Below are 20,223 nucleotides of genomic sequence, written 5' to 3'. Positions count from 1 at the left end.
CCACGAGACTCCCTTTGCTGCTTTTACCACTCGCTTGCTATTTCTTCCTGCAAGGCCGTATGCCACGTAGTCGTCGTCCTGCTTTGACTTCAGCCAGATCTTGAAGAGTCTCTTCTTTTCTTTGATTGCCTCCTTGACGTCCTCGTTCCACCATGCTGTCGTCTTTCTGGTTTCATTCCCTGCCTTTCTATAGCCGCAGGCAGGCCACTTGCAAGGAGTCCAGATGAGTAGCTTTGAAGGTGCTCCAGCTAGGCCTCTTCAACATTCATGTTTGTGGGGTCCACCTCTTTCAGCTTTTTACCTACCATGTTGAGGATGTGGTCCTGTACCTCAGTATTTTGAAGCTCCCTCATATCAATTCTCTCTGTCTGTTTCCTTTTGCCTGATCTCTTCTTCTTCTTCTTCTGTGCTGTGTGTTTCAAGATGACATGGTCTGTGGTGTGTATCCAGGAACACGTTTGGGATGGCCCTTGCATCCGTAATGCTGTTTCTCATACCAGTTCTTGTGAGAATAAAGTCAATCTGAAAACTTACTTCCATGTTATTCCACTTATACCAGGTATAGATATAGCTTGGTCGATTTTGGAAGAATGTGTTGGCGAACAGAAGTTCATGCGCTTCACACAGTTCCAGCACATGGTTGCCAGTGTACAATTGCAGGGGGTTCGATGGTCAGTGTGTGGGCCATGATGTGGTGTCCATGTAATTCTTCTCTCCCCTACTCTGCCGTTATAGTGGGTGCACGTCACGAGACCGACACCCACGAGTCATACAGCCCACAAGTCATACAGCTCACAAGTCATACAGTCCACAAGTCATACAGCTCACAAGTCATACAGCCCACCAGTTATACGTTCCACGAGTTCGACACTGAGTAAATTAAGCCCATGAGTTCGACATCAAGTAAAATAAGCTCACGAGTTATACAGCCCATGAGTTCGACATTACGCACAAAAGGCTCACGAGACCGACACTAAGCAAAGAAAGCTCACGAGACCGACACTGCACTTAAAAGGCTCACGAGACCGACTCTAGGCAAAAGAGGTTCACGAGACCGACATTAGACAAAGAAGGCCCACGAGACCGACAGGATGAACAGCGCCCCCTACTGACCAACTAATTGTAAAGGCTGTCCAGATAATGGCGTAAAGAAGGTATAAGAGATGGAAAAGGAGAGTTGCTAGCACCCCGTCAATTGCCCTCCCTCACACCCTGAACGGTTCAAGATCTTTAATTGTGTTTGCGTATGTGAGTGTGTGTAAAAAAATAAACAAAATTCAGTAAAAGTCCATGAGGTGTTTCAACATTACTTTCGAAAATGCCCAAACACCCTCGTTTCCCTATCTGCAAAGCCCATACCGGTAAATACCTACTTAGAAAAAAAAAAGTAAATAGTAAAATGATGTGGACATTCAGATCAACCAATTAGAAAAATACCCAGGTATGAAATGAAGTTCACTACAAGAAAATTATTCACAAAACGATCAATGTTGTAGTGCACACTTGCTTTACATGATATGGGGGGGGGGGGGCTAGTCTTCTGCAAAGGTGTTGAAATAAAAAAAATCACAGAAAATAACGTCATTGTCAATTAAGGCAGCGTTAAGAATTCGAAAAAAGAAGATGCATCGATGAAAGTAACTTTTCTATTTTATGAAAAATGTACTGTGTTGAGAAGAATTATTTTACAAACACAAGCTACTGAAATCGAGGTGAATCGCTGCGATAAAAAAGATTTCATCCGTTGAATTTCATATAAAGTTAAGGAGAAAATAAAGACAAATTGAACTCTAAGCAGGCGGGTAAAAGCAGGCAGAAAGGATATCTAATAAGGCCTACTTAGCTTGTGAAGCGAGAAAGAAAAGGGCGAAAAAAACTTAGATCCTGTCCACCGTCTGAAGTAGAAATTAGGAAAGCCAACTGAATATAGCATGATGGCATATAAAAGTAAATGATTCATCGTTCTTGTCCTCTATCACTTTTTCATTTTTTTTTTTTTTTTTGGGGGGGGGGGGGTCCTATGAAGAGGACATTTCTAATAAAAAAGGACAATGGTAACAATGTCGCTCCCCGTAGCGTGACAGAACTGCCCCCTAAAAGCCACACGTGTAGAAATACATACTTAATGTCGTTGATATGTAGATGGTGCTGTTATTCTTTGTAATAATCTCTCGCTCGACTGCGTAACGAAAATGCATCCGCCAGTATGTAATTTTCCCCTTAATTGAACACCCTGTACAGGTACATATTTGTAATTGACATGTAGCTGGCGCTATTCATCCTGTCGGTCTCGTGAGCCTTCTTTGCCTATAGTGTCGGTCTCATGGGCTTTCTTTGCCTAGTGTCGGTCTCGTGAACCTTCTTTGCCTAGTGTCGGTCTCGTGGGCTTTCTTTGCCTAGTGTCGGTCTCGTGAGCCTTAATTGTGTAGTGTCGGTCTCGTGGGCTTTCTTTGCTTAGTGTCGGTCTCGTGAACCTTTTGTGCCTAGTGTCGAACTCATGGGCTGTATGACTCGTGAGCCGTATAACTCATGGGCTGTATGACTCATGGACCTATTTTTGATGTCGGTCTCGTGGACCGTATGACTCCTGGGTGTCGGTCTGGTGGGATGACCCCGTTGAAGTCTCTCATGACGTAGAGATCTTCACTGTCATGAATCTTCTTGATAATTTCTGAGAGATTTCGAAAGAATTTATCCTTTTCTTCATCTTAGTATGTGTCATTACAAGGTGCATAGATCTGTAAAGAGTTCGTGGTCTTCTTTCTTTCCCTCACTCTTATCTTGGCGATTCGCTCTGAGATTTACTCGGTGTTCAGAATGTCTTTCTCTATATTGGGATGCAGGTTAAAACCAACAGCGTGTAGAGCTCTCTGGTCTTTGCTCACTACGCTCCAGATGAGAACGAAGTCAGAGTCAACTTTCTGTCTCCCTGTTCCTTTCTTTCTAGTGTCTGCTCACCCCATGATTGAGATCTTACATTGGGTTATATATTCCACCAGTTCAGGCTCTTGGTCCCTCAAGCCACAGATGTTCCATTATACCAACCAGTTGGATATCCGAAAATCGTTGTCCATTTTCGTATCCGTTTCGTTTTCCGTTTTGATCAGTCCGTTTATGTCTCCTTTGTTTGTCTCGAGCAATAGTTATCCGTTGACGGGTTGCTAGGCCCATCGTAGATTCACCAGAGCACCGTTGGCAAGCGTTACCTGTTTCCACCTACGGCCGGGGCGCGGGGTTGGGGTTTGGGAGGCCCGGTGGTTTACAACCTGTTTTTTTTTTCCCATTCATCGCTGCAGCACAGCTAGCACGGTTTGGTGAAGATCAAGCGCTTGAAAAGACTCTGTACTTCAGAGTCTCTTTTCTGAGTTCACAATTTTCCAGAGTGTGTACTTTCTCTCCAATATTTAGATAGATTAGGAGAATCCATTTCAATTGAGCTATACATCATTGTAAAGCTGAAAGTCTGCTCTTTTAGAATCTGTCCTGAACTTAAAATCCTTGTCGGGCGACTTGACTTGTTGTTCGTTTTGTGATGCATGTCACATATCATACATGATTATATATATATATATATATATATATATATATATATATATATATATATATACATATATATGTATATATATATATATATATATATATATATATGTATAGTCGGTTCAACCTAGAGAGCAAAGAAGTGTATACATGAGTCAAGGAATTGCAGTCATATCATACATTTCGAAATGTCACCAAGTTTTATCTGGCGGTTTTTTTTTTTTCAGATATTTCGCCTGATATTGGCGGCTACTACTACAAGAACAAAATTCCTCCTGCGAAGCCAACGAAAGAACAGCTAGATCCAGACACAGTAAGAAGCAGTTGTTTGATACGTAGACGACGTTCCTGCTGGTGGTGAAGCAAAGTTTAGGGGAAAAAATGTGTAGAGAGGTGTTGAGAATAAAATAGTTATTTACAGGGTAACTCTGATGGAAAAATTTCCTATAGAAGAAATTGTCCCGAATGATGAGGTTACAGAAACTGGTCTGCAAAATGAAACACTGTACACAGGTCCTGAGAATGAAAGGAATATGCTGCAGATTGAAAGGGTTGTCGAAGCTGTTATGCAAAATCATAGAGTGTACAAAAGATTTTCAGGATGAAAGGCATACATGAGCGGACTGAAAAATCGAAGGGTCTCCAAAAGAGTTGGGAATGAAAGGGTTATAAAAACTGTCTGCAAAACGAAAGGGTATTAAAGAGGTTCTGAGAAAGGTAATCTAATAACGGTACTGTCAAATGAATATACAACAGAACTGGGAATGAAAAGGTTATGGAAGCTGTTCTGCAAAAGAAAAGGGGTAGAGAGGTGAAAAAGTACAAACGGGTACTGCAAATTTAAAAGGGTTCACAAAGGAGCTGGGTTTGAAAGGGTTATTGAAGGTGGTATGCAACATGAAAGCGTGCATACAGCTTCTGAGAATATGACGGTAACCTTAAGGTTCCTGCCAAATGGATGTCTATGCCAAAACAAGTGAATGAAAATGTTATATAAACTGTTCTACAAAATGAAAAGGTGTAGAGAGGTATTGAGAATATGTTGCTTTAATACTGCAGATTGAAAGGATTTAGAAAATAACGCTCGTTGAGAGCCGCATCACCTAGTTTTAAGTACCGTCGTCAATATGTTGTCAATAGTTGGAAATGATATTTCCAACTATTGACACACACACACACACACACACACACACATTGAATACACCATATATACATCATGTATATCATATATATATATACATATTAGGGAGAATTTTATAAAAAAGACAAAAGATGAAACAACTGATATCACAATTGATAAATGAAAACAAGTAGCCTATCTAAACCTTACTGTATAACCAAAGGATATTATTTCATTTGCTGTATATGATTAATATTTCTTCATAGATTTTTTTTAGATTAACAATTGCCCTTAGTGCATTAAAATGCGCTAAGGTGAATTATATAAAATGCCAAAATATAGGGTGCATTAAGAGAACTCTTCTATAGTGCAATATTCTCTGCTGCCTTCTACATTTCATTTCGCGCAGTTTCAAGGGTGTAGGGGTACAGGAAAACTCGTAAACAAGACGAAGTGTTGAAAGCGCTAAGGGGAATCGAATGTTTCGCCCAAAGGAAGAATTCCCCTTAGGAGACTTGGTTTTTACATGGAAATTCCCCCTATGCCCCAAATTATAATATACATACATAATATATATATGTATATACACATATAATATATATACATATATATATATATATTATATACACATATAATATATATATATATATATATATATGATATATAATATATGAAATACATACTTTATATATATAAATATATATATATATATATCATATGTCTGTGAATGTTCTCAGTCATCCAGGGAAAGTATCACTTGAACTATATCGGTAAATGTAGTCAATAGGACTTACTTGTAATTTGGAGCATCGACGTTTCACTTCCGCTCCGGGACGCTTCATCTGGCCGACTGATCTTCGGCGGCAATTGGTTGTTTTTACGAACCGCCGGGTTGTAGGCTCCGGCTAGGTTGTGTCGCAGGCCCCACCTCGGTTTAGGGAGGGCTTCTCCCGAACCACCGTGCCTCGCGATTTAAGATGACCACGTCCTTGTCAAAGGTGTGGTTACTACTGTTCAGATGGGAGTGAACGGCAGAGTCTCCATATTCCAGACGAGCTAGCTCGTCTGTGCTGGTACACACGCTTGGCTAAGGTCAGCTTGTCTCCCCTATGTACAGCTCTTCACACTCGTCATCCTTGCATTGGATAGCATAGACCACTTCGTTTTGTTGGTCCTTCGGGGTCTTATCCTGAGGATGAGCTAACTTCTGTCTCAGTGTGTTGGTAGGCTTGAAAGAGCTAGGAATATGATGCTTGCTGAAGATTCTACGGATTTTCTCTGAAAGACCGGAAACTTAGGGAACCGTCACGTTGTACCTCCGCTTTTCTGTCGTTGTCTTGCTTTGGTTCGGTTTGTCCTTGTGTCTTGGTATGGATTTATGAACTGCCTTCTCGAATGTCCAACCGCTGTATCCACATGCGCTGAGTGCCTCTTCCGTGTTCCTTGATTTTTCGTGTCCTCATCCTAACAGATGGTATATATAATAATACATGTTATATATATTATACATATATATATATATATATATATTTATTCATTTATCTATAATATATATATATATATATATATATATATATATATATATATATATATATATTATATATATATATATATATATATATATATATATATATATGTATATATATATATATATATATATATGAAACATCATTGCTGGCAACCAATTTTGCATCGAGGATTTGGCTGCCATGTACGTACGAGTTGTAACTCCTTTATTGAGCTTTCGGACTGATAGCCCTTCGTCACAAGTCTGACGAATTGATGTATTTTATGATACATGATCTCACATATCTTAATTTATTATATATATAAACATAATATGCATAAAGACAATGACATAATGCAACAGCAAAATTCAGCCAATATTAACCACGGTGTAAAATCTAACTTACTTAAATAACCTTAATCAAATACAACCGGTCATAATCCTCGCGCAGACAACACACACGTTCACACTCAGTTGCAACAGAGTAAGTTTCGCTCTTTTTGTATTTGGTAATATTATATGTGACCTTGCGTCACAAAACGAACACAAAGTCGCCATAATGAAATTTTAGTTAAGAGCATACTCTGAAAGAGCACATTTCAAGCATTAAAATGACGTATAAGTCAAATCAAATGGACTCTCTTAACCTATCTAAATATTGGAAAGAAAGCAGAGATTAAATTGAAATTGGGCAAGCCTTATAAACACATTCTGTCCATAATTAATGTCAACTTTCAGAGCAGTAGCATCATCGTTTCAAAAGTTATTAGAGTTGAAAGTGAAGAGTGTGTACAAGGTTTTTAAGAAATGAAAAGGGGACTCTAGAAACACACCTGATCACGCCATTCTACGAAAAAACTGTTCGAGACAAATTGCTAAAACACACACTTTCCTGCCCGTTTTATGATTCCAAATTTTAGCATAATGTAGAAGAAGACTTGATCTTTAAGAAAATATGAAAAAGTCAAGATCGGTTAGGTTGACCCATTTCACCTATTTTCAGTCCTCACACAAAACCAATGTGTGCGACTTTTTGTTCGTTTTGTGATGCACGGTCACGTATTTGCTTGTTACTGTATCTGGTATCTGTTGAAATATATTTTGTATAATATTATTGAAGACCTTTACAAGAACGACCCAAGTCCAATTTTGGGCAAAATTCAGTTTGATATGAGAAATTGTAGCTTATGCATGGACTCATCTTGTGTATAAATGATAAATCCTAATTACCTCCGGAAGTGCCTGTAATGAATGACTTAAATCTTATATCAATGTAAGAATGAAGGACTTGGGTCATTCTTACATTCATATTGTAGCGCCCTCTATCATCCTTCTCTCATCTCTACGGCAGAATTCATTTTTCATTCATTCATTCATTCATTCATTTATTTTTCATTTCCAGCAAAAACATATAAATATATTACAAAAATTGAATACAGTGCATAAATTTCATCATACATGAATATCATGTATATGAATCAAAGAACGACCCAAGTCCATATGAATCAAAGAACGACCCAAGTCCATCACACAAAATGGCCTCTCCACAATTAATGTAAATATTGATTGTTATAATAATACATGTACTAGTTTGTTTATACAATTTTGCCTTCCCATCACAGTTAAATAGATCATTATTGGACAAATAGAAAAAGATATGAAGGTTTTTTTAAGTTTACTCGAAATGGTCTTCTATGGACTTGGGTCGTTCTTATATTCATATACTCTATTGTATATATATATCACAGGTTTTTGAAGTTATCGGTATGTTTAAGTATATATTTTTGAATTTATTTAATCAACGTTATTTGAGTAGGTCTGTTGTTTTTTTTTTTTTTTTTTTTTTTTTTTTACCGTGGCTAATTTTGGCTGAATATTGCTGTTGCATAATTGTCATTGTGGATTTCTAACGAAGGGCGATCAGCCCAAAAGCTCAATAAAGGGTTTGCAATTCGTACATCCTAGCTACCTTCATGGTGCAGCAGGACTTCTTGCCAATATACATATATATATCAAAGAAACATTTTCTTCCAGAATTACAAGATGGATCGGAGAGAGAAAGGTACGGCATTTATTATTAACAACTACAACTTCAAGACCCTAAGTCCGAGAACGGGATCAGATGTTGACGTAGAAAATGTTAAGCACGTCTTCAAAGAAATCGGCTACAAAGTCATAGCAGCGCAGGATCTCACTGCAGAAGTAAGTACATTAAATTTAAAAAAGTATCTCAACAACAGTCATTTTCCGCATAATACTGATGGAACAAAAAACGTCAGTTAGTGGGAATGCGTTCTGAATAGCGCAAAATACTAGCAGTACTTCAGATAAAATCATATTCTGGGTTGTGATAGTCAGCAATATGTGTTATGGATGTTTTGTTTCTTAACCTATTTCCAGCTCGTTTAAAAAAAAAATGTGACTTTAAAAATGTTTTGAGACAGCCACGCATCCAAGCAGTATGACGCAAATGTAATCATATATGACTGTGTATCACAAAGCTAACAAAATAAGTCATCATATTACGCCAGGCCTCAAGTAAGCTGTAACGAGTTTTTTTTTTTCATATTCCCTAAAAAGGAATTTTTCTCCTACATAATTTTTTATATACTTTAGGATCATATAAAGCGAATAGAAAATTGCATTTTCTGAAATACTTTTTGTAGAATAGTGTGATTAAGTCTGTCTTAGCAGTTCCTTTCATTTCTTTAAAAAAAAAAAAACTTTGCACACTTTCCCTTTTGAACTCTTAATAAATTTTTAAAGGATGACGCCATAATATACTGCTTTGAAGGTTGGTATTTTTCATCCGTAGAATGTGTTACACAAAATTAATCCTTTCCAATTTTAGTTCGATTTGATAATTTCTCTATTGTTGCTGCTACGGAGTTTTGCATCCTGTTTTTGTCGTATTTATGAATGTCATAATTTTTTTTAAATCTTTCTAAACCTATTCCTAACCGGTTTTTGTGAAGAATATTACATGAAAAAAAAAGTTCAGAGACACCCGGGTGCTCAAGCAGCATTACACGAATATAGTTACGCAATATGCATGCACGTTTCCAGTGTGAGGTTCCAAATATGGCATGATTATTTATCAACAAATCTTAATTCACTAAAGATAATCCAGTGAAACATGGTCAATAACTGAAACTGTATTGACTGCCTTTTGACCATGATTTATATATCAATTTTGTCATAGGGGATCAGGGATGAGGTCACCTCACTGAAGGACAAGATTCTGAAATCTGACACTCCAGTCATGTCGTTTGTTCTCGTGTTGATGAGTCACGGAGATACGGAAGGGGTTATTTACGGGACCGATGAACAACCCGTCAAAGTAAAGGAAATCACGGACGTTTTTTCCGGGAGAAAATGTCCTAAACTAAACGGAAAACCTAAGATGTTTTTCTTCCAGGCTTGCAGAGGTGGTAAGTTTGTTGGGTTTTTTTTTTCGATGTTACTATGGGGTAGAGTCAGCCAATTGATTCTTATATTTCTTGTCAACCCTCATAACCTCCCCCCCCCCAGATCTCGGTCGTGGTTCGCGCGATCCTCGCGAAAAGTTTCACTATTTAAAGGTAGACACCCATGTAATGTACAAGACTGTATAGTTAGATTTTTCACATTTTAATTTATGTATTTTATAGTAATCAATTTATGCTGATTTATGCAAAAATATGTTTTGCCTTTAAATGAAAAAATAAAGCTCCAAGACCTGTAATTTTTTTGTGAACATATTCTTTTCAATATCCTCAACAATAATATGGAAGCAAAAATTCGGCTTCATAATTATTTCTTATGTATTTTACTGTTTATTGAATTTTTTATGTATTTCTTTGTTTTTTTTACTTTTTTGTTGTTTTTTCGTAAAAATTTGAAACAGAAACTTTTTAGAGCATAATCAGGCACAAATAAATAATTAACAATCATTGAAAGAAAAAATATATATATAGATATTTGTATAGTAATTAAGTGAAAAAAACACAATTTACATTCAATTTATACACAAAATCATGTTTTGGGGCAGTTTTTGGGTCGACAATTTTTTTTTTCAAAGGGGCGTGGCTTCAAAACGATATGCCCGGGAGCGACAAATTTGGTCTCAAAAGTTGCGCGATACTTGAAAGAAAAAAAAAAGTCATGAAATATTGCGGCGAGAGCACCACGCGTTGCAGAATAATCACGCGAAACATCGAGGGGGAATAGGGTTAAGGTTGGTGATTCATTACGAATACGAGTTATAAGCAGAGTGTTTTTTTTTTTTTGACATAAAAGCCGCTAGTGGACATAAACCCTTTCAATGGAATTTTTTGTTTAGGTTGACTCGTTGGCAAAGTTAAATGCAACGAAGACGATTGCGAAGTTCAAGCAAGGAGGTCCTCTCGTACCTCCTTGGTTCCAGCAATTTTAAAGTTGCCCGTGTAGTCAGCAAACAGTGGCATGGGTATGACAAGCACCCTGTCAAATCCCACAGGGAGATTGGAATGTCATGTTTGTGTGGTTTTCACACACTTTTCATACGCTGTTCGTTGGATGCAAAGTGCTATCACCACTTATGTCTTATTCATTAAATGTTCCGCTTTTTTCAATTCACAAACCAGGTTGACAGAGGGCTGGAGAACAATGATAACCACTTTAACCATTGCTTCTTTCGTCATCGCGTAATGTGAAAATAGGTGACTTGAAGTCATTAAAAGTGATAATGCCAAAAAGCAGCATGCTTGTTAGTTTTTTTGTTTGTTGTTGTTTTTCAGATCAAAAGATGCAGAGTGCATACGACGTCATTGATGGTGCTTACGCAGGGGGTCGAAGTTCAAAGATTCCTCAACCTGTCGAGTTCGAGGGAAACCCTGACAAAGCAGATACGTTTATTGCTTTATCGACTTGCGAAGGTAAAAATGTGTTCACGCCTTTAGTACAGACTACTCCCACATCAAGTCACTTTAAATTTGTTTACAGTGATTGTGATAATAACATTAAGGGTAGTAGCAACGCCTTCCTTTTTGGGGGGTCATCACACGAGACCGACACCCACGAGTCATACGGTCCACGAGACCGACATCAAAAATAGGTCCATGAGTCATACAGCCCATGAGTTATACGGCTCACGAGTCATACAGCCCATGAGTTCGACACTAAGCACAAAAGGCTCACGAGACCGACACTAAGCAAAGAAAGCCCATGAGACCAACACTACACAATTAAGGCTCACGAGACCGACAGTACGCAAAAGAGGCTCACGAGACCGACACTGGGCAAAGAAAGCCCACGAGACCGACACTAGGCAAAGAAGGTTCACGAGACCGACACTAGGCAAAGAAAGCCCACGAGACCGACACTAGGCAAAGAAGGCTCACGAGACCGACAGGATGAACACCGCCATCTACATGTCAATTACAAATATGTACCTGTACAGGGTGTTCCATTAAGGGGAAAATTACATACTGGCGGGTGCAAATTCGTTACGCAGTCCAGCGAAAGATTGTTACTAACTAATATCAGCACCATCTACATATCAACGACATTAAGTATGTACTTCTACACGTGTAGCTTTTAGGGGGCAGTTCTGTCACGCTACGGGGAGCGACATTGTTACCATTGTTTCTTTTTTATATAGAATTGTTCTCTTCATAGGACCTCCCCCCCCAAAAAAAAAAAAAAAGAAGAATGAAAAAGTGATAGAGGACAAGAACAATGAATGGTTTACTTTTAGATGTTATCACGCTATATTTAATAGGCTTTCCTAATTTCTACTTTAATAGACGGTGGACAGGATCTAAGTTTTTTCACCCTTCTCTTCCTCGCTTCACAAGTTAAGTAGGCCTTATTAAACATCCTTTGTGCCTGCTTTTACCCGCCTGCTTAGAGTTCAATTTGTAATTTTCTCTTTAACTTTAATATATGAAATTCAACGGATGAAAACGTGGTTTTTTTTTTTCAATCGCAGCGATTCACTTCGATTTCAGTAGCTTGTGTTTGTAAAATAATTTTTCTCAAAACAGTAAGTTTTTCATGAAATAGGAAAGTTACTTTCATGGATCAATCTTCTTTTTCCAAATTCTTAACGCTGCCTTAATTGACGATTACATGATTTTCTGTGATTGTTTATTATTTCAACACCTTTGCAGATGACTAGCCCCCCCCCCCCCATATCATGTAAAGCATAAAGCAGGTGTGCACTACAACATTGACCATTTCGTGAATAATTTTCTTTTAGTGAACTTCATTTCATACTTGGGTATTTTTCTAGTTGGTTGATCTGAATGTCCACATCATGTTATAACTTTTTTTTCTGAGTACGTATACCGGTATAGGCTTTGCAGACAGGGAAACGAGGGTGTTTTGGCATTTTCGAAAGTAATGTTGAAACCTCTCATGCACTTTACTGATTTTTTTTTTCACAAACACTCACATACGCAAACACAATTAAAGATCTTGAACCGTTCATGGGGTGAGGGAGGGCAATTGACGGGGTAATACCCTAGCAACTCTCCTTTCCCATCTCTTAGCCTTCTTTATGCCATTATCTGGACACCCTATACAGTCAATTGGTCTATAGGTGGCGCTGGTCATCCTGTCGGTCTCGTGGGCCTTCTTTGCCTAGTGTCGGTCTCGTGAGCCTCTTTTGCCTAGTGTCCGTCTCGTGAACCTCTTTTGCCTAGTGTCGGTCTCGTGAGCCTTTTGTGCGTAATGTCGAACTCATGAGCTGTATAACTCGTGGGCTTATTTTACTTGATGTTGAACTCATGGGCTTAATTTACTCAGTGTCGAACTCGTGGGCTGTATAACTGGTGGGCTGTATGACTTGTGAGCTGTATGACTCGTGGGCTGTATGACTTGTGAGCTGTATGAATTGTGGGCTGTATGACTCGTGGGTGTCGGTCTCATGACGTGCACCCTTTTTTTCTGCACCGGAGTAGGCAAATGCAATTGTTTGGACGACAAGGTGCAACGGTTAAAGCAGACTTCAGGTTGCTACTAGACTTTTTGAACATCTATAAGTATAATTATTGGTAATACTGAGTAAAGACAATGTCAGAATTTAACGTTATTTGGATAAATGTTTTTTTTTTCAAAGATTCAATGAACGACGAGGACGACATAGCAGATTCACTAAGCATGTATAATTGGATGCCCAAGAAGCAGAACCAAAGGAGGTTATCAATTGTCAAGCAAGCGGTATTTTAGTGGATTGACACTGCTAACGCGTACACTGAGATAATGAGCCTACTTTTAGCCTTTGTACAATGTCTTCTATTTGGGGGGTTTCAGAGTATTGGTTAATCTGCTCAGGAAGTTGTCATAGTAGTGGAATCTTTTCTCATCTGCAGATTTATGGTTTGAATTTAGGTTCTAGTATCATTACAATTGAATGGGTAGCATTCCATTGGCTTCTGTGTCCCATGTTCCAAGCCATTCCTATGGAGACAATGTTCTCGAGATTCTTGATTTTTCCCTAAATCCAGCTGTATCTCAAAGGAAATATTAAAGCCCTGTGTGAATCTTTTTGGTTATGCAATGTATGTTATGGAAGCAATTACTTCAGTTTCTCATCAAATAATATCTTCTTATTATCAATGCCCCAGAACTGAAAAAAAACCCCAATCAATTGGAACATTAGTGTTACCGACAAAGGTATCATGCAACCATCTTGCGCACATTTTTGCATGCTTTTGTTCATATACATAATGATATTATATTTGTTTACGTGTCATGTTCTCTACACACTAGCAACTGCTGAAAAAAAAAAACCATTGAACGGGACTGCGATTGCTAGTTGCTTGGTTTGTTGTGAATGGGGAATGATGCATACTGGAAAAAAAATGCTGTCTTTTGTCGAAGCAATTCAATAACACATGTGATAAAGCGCATATCTTCAATGAGGCACGGAACACGGGTACAAGGGAGAGATATATCTGTTTCTTCTCCTCTAACACCTCGATGATCTGCTCAAGAACCCCGATAAATTCTATACATCTATAATACATCGCACTATTCATCTATGTACAATAAGATATGAAATTACTGTATATGCATCATATAGAACGCTTCTTTGTGGTTCATTATGGGAATCTTTGTTATGAGCGTGTATATATGTACGTTGCGACACGTACAGTTGTCACTAAGCTGTCTTTTAAAACAAACCTTGAAAAACACCATTAAAGAAAATGACAATGAAAATTTGTGAACTTGCATCACAAAACACACAAAAAAGTCTCCAGATATGGATCTTTAATTATGAACAGATTCTGGAAAATCAGACTTTAACATTGTTGTAAGCTGTATAACTCTATTGAAATGGACTCTTTTTCCTACAACCTATCTAAATATCGGAAAGAAAGCACACACTCTCGAAAGTAGGCACATAATTAAAAAAGAGGCTCATAATCTGTGCATAATCTATAGACCTACCAAGCTGAGCCAGCAGCTGCTGTGCAATGAATGGGACACTAAACACCGTTGCAGCAACAATCAGACAATGACGGGAAAATTAGATTAAAATGAATTGAGTGTGCTCTATTGACTGATTTTATGTTATTATTATCTTTTATTTGGTTAATGACCCCAAACGTTAGGATGATATAGAACAATAGTTGCTTTAAAAAAATGAAAATTTTAAGATTGACTAGGTTGACCCGTTTCACCACTTTTAAATTCCTCACATAAAATCAGAACCTGCAAAGTTTTGTTGGTTTTGTTTTGTTTTATTTCACTCTTACAAGATGGCTGGATAGTCTATATTCAGCTGCAATAGCTGATCTTTACTGGGGTCCAGCTGGACGTAAGTCACTGGGTTAAGCACCCTGCTCTTTACGATGAATAAATGAAGGGGAATCTTTACATGCATAGATTGTGGTTCTCTCACACACGGTACCTCCATTTTATGTCCTAGGGACAGTGTGCTTTGCCTCTTTCTGGAGGGAACGCCCGGAAGGGGACGGCATTATAATACGCACAGCATTGTTCAGTTTTGTGATGCACGGTCACAAATAAAGGAAAAATCGACAAAACTGGGAGCCAGAATATTCACCGCTTCAAAAGAATTATAATGTTTTTCTTTTTTTTCCTGTAAATTAGTGTTGCCACTATCCTCTCTAATGTGAAATGTACAAAGAGAACGGTAAAAAGCTTTCAAGCGTATTTTACTTGAAATGATTGTATTCTGGAAGTTACTAATATCATTTTCTGAATTTAAAAGAGATTAGCATGATAGGGGTGCGTTTGTGAAAATGGTATCTTTTGTATTGTTAATGTGCTGGTGTATGTTTTGTCTGTGTATGCATGTGTGTGTATGTGTGGGAGTGTGTGTGTGTGCCATCGTTTTTTCTCAGGCATGGTTTATAGAAAGAAGAGACATAACGCTGTATTTACTTTTCCGGAGTTAGTTTTAAATAAGGCCCATTGCCTTCTCTTGATAATTATTATATTTGGTTATTTGTTTGCGTGTTTGTTTGTTTGTTTGTTTGTTGTTGCGTTGTTGTTGTTTTTTGTCACATTGTCATGTTAGACTTGTCATAATATTGTCACATTTTTATGTATGCATGTTTTCTTAATTGAAAACAGATAAGATAAAATATGAAATATCCTGCCATTATATCCTTCCCACTTCTCTACCAACCCACCTTAGACTATCTTTCAGTGAGGAATACCGGCAAAGGATCTTGGTTCATTCAGGCGTTGTGCGAGGAACTTCTCGCTGGGGCGCACCTGTATGACCTTGTCACCATAATGATGAAGGTGAGATGATAAGAAAGGCAAGACTACAAAAGGGCATTTACTTTGCGTAGCATATTACAAACAGTAATGTTGTTGATCCGTGCGATAACAGCTGTCAAAAAAAAAGCCTTGTCAAAATTCTTAAATCAAACGCGCAAAACGCGAGGTCATTCGTTTACATAGTGTACATTAGTATGAGATTGAGCTTCTTTTTAGTCATATGATCCATTCCTTTTGCTCTTTCCTTTTGTTGTTGTTGTTGTTTTTGTTTCTTTTTTGTTTCTTTTTTTTAAAATTCAATTTTATCAGCTTTGGTTTCGAATTCTCCCAAAGGTGAGTGCGCGTGTCAACAAACGTGTGGGACTCACCCGCCAGGCACCGGAGGTAATACAGCGGGGGATTTGGAAAAAGATATACTTCCTGCCTAAGTATCCAAAAGAATGATTCGTAGCAGCCTTCCGGTGGAATGAGACGGGGTCCAAAATAAACTATGTAGTGTGACGTCATCCATCCTTTGGCCTCATCAACTTACCCAAAGATTCGCCATTGCTCTCTGTTAAAGTTGAGAATGACCTGTACAGTGTAGTTTCTGTAGTTGTGTCATTCCATTAATGTCCATATCATATTAACTTTCATGACATGTCTTATCGTTTTGTTTGATTACTTAAACTTAGAGGAAACTGCATTCTTTAAGGTAGGCTTTTGTAAACAGTCATTTCCGTCTTTTTTTTTATTGGTTACGATTCAGTAACAGTTTGCTCATGTATTTCTTCATCTAAATATGTTTTGTTGCATTGAAAACTAATGATGCATTTAAAATCTCATTTCAATATGTAAAAGTCACAATGCACCTTACTTTGTTTAATGCAGATGTTATATTTTACACTTTCATTTGCAATAAAATAAATTAAATGAAAATTAAATGAATTATGTACATTCGCAAATCATCAAAGTAGTGCAACGCGATAATATCGTTGCAGCGAAGATAATGTCTTTAACGAGTTAATCCTCTTTTGGGCCTTAGTTTCTCTTCTCATGTGCAAAAAAAAAAAGAAAAAGAAAAAAGAAAAATTTTCAATTCCTGCCACATGAATAAAATATAAATAATTGCATTATAAAGGTTATTATAACCCCTGAGTAAATCGTATACTTCATGTTATAAAAACAGAATAAACGAAAGGCATCATGACCCCAAGCCGTTATCTGCAATTCGATTAGCTAGGTGAAAAAAAAAGAAAGACTACGAAACAGAATAGACAGCAGAGATTGAGGATCATCGTACCACATTACCTTTCTCAGTCAGTTTTCCATATCACACGCAGTACACTGGGTTTTCCAACGATTTCTAGAAGGCCATCAAAACAGTATTTCAATTTTTTTTCCATATTTTTTCCATAATGGCTAATCATATCCTTACTGTTGAAAAGGAAATGTCACTCAAAACTTTGTGGTGTGCTAAAATATTACTGAAACACTGGTAAGACCGTTTGTACAAATATCACTTAAAAGTCACTCAAAGTCCGCTTCCCTCAGGGGTTATTCACAGACCATGCAGACTGTTATGAACAAGCTCAAAAATTGATGGAGACTTGATATGCCGACAATAATCATTCACTGGAGGATCATTTATAAATGATGAAACCCTTTGTAGATCACCACGTGCTCATTTAAGCTTTACATGTTTTAGTGAGCATTGTAATGTCCTGTTTTGAAATCTAATTCCATAAATCGTAATATTGCAGATATCCACTTTATGTCGACAGCTAAATCTTATCGTAGGAAATAGCTTACTGAATTCAATTTAAATTTTGCAGGCGTCTCATCGTCGTTTCCTGTGTGAACGAAAGAAACTACATGTGTAGATCTTATAGAGATTTTCTTTTCCTTTCTGTCAAGTTATAGTCACTTATGATTGTGCCATATCAGTTAAGAGCAACAATTTCATTTTCCCCATGTTGTAACAGGATGCGAATGTTAAATTCTTTACAACTTATTACTCTATTCAGTAAAGTTTTTTTTTTAACTCTTGTGGTAGGCAGTGTTGACGCAGTGTATCATACAAGTACATGTATCATTGTATCACGTCATCAAAACTCAACAGCTACATTTTACACAAAATGTGCACAGTACTCGTAACTCCTGCCGAGGGAAATCGGGCGTAGAGCACTTGCAAGAAACAGTCGAGCAAGAAAGATTAGGAGAGGTTAAAAATGAATTCCTAGCTGAAATAGTATCTGGGGAAGAGTGGTGCCAATATAGATTTTGTTGCTCGTGTACATATTACCAATATTAAACATATTTTATTTCATGCATGCAGTTTATCATGCATTGGTTAGCTGTATAAGTTTGAGTGAGGATTAGATGAAAGTAGTTTACTTTTAGTCGTAAGTAGAGTTTAGCACATCTATAGCTATCTTTGGTGTCGAATATTTTTTGGTGTTTATTTTTGGCATTCCAATGAAATTGAAAAAAAAAAGAAGAGGACTTGAAAAGTCAGATTGAAAACTTGATATCGATCGTATTATAATCGTATCTAATAGTGTTACAGTCATTTCTGTATTATAAACTTCGGTTTTCTTCAGAATTGTGTGTATTTTAAACATGTTTGATGTTTATATTGTGTTACTTTATATACCGAGTTCGCCTGTGACGATGATTATACCGAAATGCTGTAGATGCTTCAATTCAATTCAATTCAATTCAACTTTATTTTCACTTCCATCAAAACACAATAAGGTACATAAATATGAAAATGAGAAGTAGATGCGAAAATGAGAAGTAGATGCTGTTTGAGTACAAGCACCAAAATCTCTAGAACACAACGAATCTGTATAAAAATTGGAAGATCCGTTCAAAAATATGGCAGTTTAAAGTTTTGCTGTTTAATCATTGCAAGAATTTAAAAAAGCAAACAAACACCGGTCCTTTTTTTTATTTATTCATTTTTTTATGTGGTGGGTTTGATACGTTGCAGCGCAATTACAATCAGCTGACGATCGACTGATGTTGTTGTAACCGATCCAATCTGAAATTGTTGAGTACAAACAGACTACTTCTTAAGTTGTGACTTATCGCTTGTCCCTAACTATATACGGCTTTGTTCCTTTTTAATAAACGTGTTTCTATCCAAATTTTAAATACACTTAGTATGGACGCACGTTTACAAAACTGTTTGAGAAGAAAGAAAAGAAATCATTTCAGTCATTAGTTAAACCTTTTCAAAAATAATATGGAAAATTCGTATTTGAAATATAATGAATACTTTTGCATTTTGTCATATTTCGAAGATAAAATAGAATGATATTCAATTCAATTCAAAGTTTATTTCATTTTTCGACAAAACATATACGTCACACTTCTTTTGACAACAGAGAATAAGGTAAACAGAACATTATGTATCAAAAAGAATGTACAACAATTGAGACCTTATCGCATATTGAGATGACTACTCTAAAAAGTCACACATTTTTCATAATTGTCAGTCTACTCAGAATGTACCTTGTCCTGAAAAGCATTTTCATGAAGTTGAAAGTATAAGTTACATTATCAACAGAAACAAACTGTTGTGCATTCCTTAGATAACTCCAGTCATGAACCATATCAAAATGTATACAAAATAATCTACAATTAATTCATTTATTTTTCCCCCATCACCATCACGGCCTAGGCTCTTTATTGTAGGAACGAAAATAAAGTGTCCGGATTCGATAGGCTATTGTGATATTCGTTGTGGTACACACCCTAGGTAATCTGTTAGGGCATCTCTTATTATCACCTTTATCATTAATTTCATGCATTGAAAAAAAAAAAGAAGCTTTCTTTCACTTTATTGTCCCCGCCGAACGAGTTCGAGCAGGGGACTATGAAACGGGCTCCGTACGTGTGTGTGTCCGTCCGTCCGTCTGTCCGTCCGTGTGTCCGTCCGTGTGTCCGTGTGTGCGTCCGTGTGTGATGAAAATCTTCAATTTGCTACTTCTCTGTCATTTATGAGCCAATTTTGATTCTGTTTGCTTTATATGATAGCACTACATGGGAGCTTTGAAACTTCTACACAGAATTTCAGTCGTGACCTTTGACCTTGACCTTTGACCTATATTGTACATTTTGCTACAAAATGCTACTCCTTCGCCATTTCTAACCCGATTTCGATTCCGTTTGCTTTATGTGATGGCACTAGGTGAGGGCTTCAAAACTTGTACACAGAATAATTTGTCCTTTGCCTTCTCTGACCTTTGACCTTGATTTTTGACCTATATTGTACATTTTGCTACAAAATGCTACTCCTTCGCCATTTCTAAATCGATTTCGATTCCGTTTGCTTTATGTGATGGCACTAGGT

General features: G+C 37.3%; 1 protein-coding gene across 1 annotated transcript; it reads left to right on the top strand.

Moving 5' to 3' along the window:
- The first annotated feature begins 8,207 nt into the window (after nucleotides 1–8,207).
- LOC139738211 (caspase-3-like) lies at nucleotides 8,208–12,303 on the top strand. The gene is made up of 4 exons (XM_071648868.1): nucleotides 8,208–8,366; nucleotides 9,367–9,595; nucleotides 10,922–11,059; nucleotides 12,296–12,303. Exons 1-4 carry the CDS (start codon nucleotides 8,208–8,210, stop codon nucleotides 12,301–12,303), a joined length of 534 nt encoding a protein of 177 aa, XP_071504969.1.
- The last annotated feature ends 7,920 nt before the right edge of the window (nucleotides 12,304–20,223 follow it).

Source organism: Diadema antillarum, unplaced genomic scaffold, assembly GCF_040938485.1.
Source record: "Diadema antillarum isolate AM-2024a unplaced genomic scaffold, OU_Dant_1.0 seq00000730_RagTag, whole genome shotgun sequence".
NCBI classification, from domain to species: Eukaryota; Metazoa; Echinodermata; class Echinoidea; order Diadematoida; family Diadematidae; genus Diadema; species Diadema antillarum.
The sequence above is the reverse complement of the archived record's forward strand: the minus strand, read 5'-3'. Positions and strand labels throughout refer to the sequence as shown.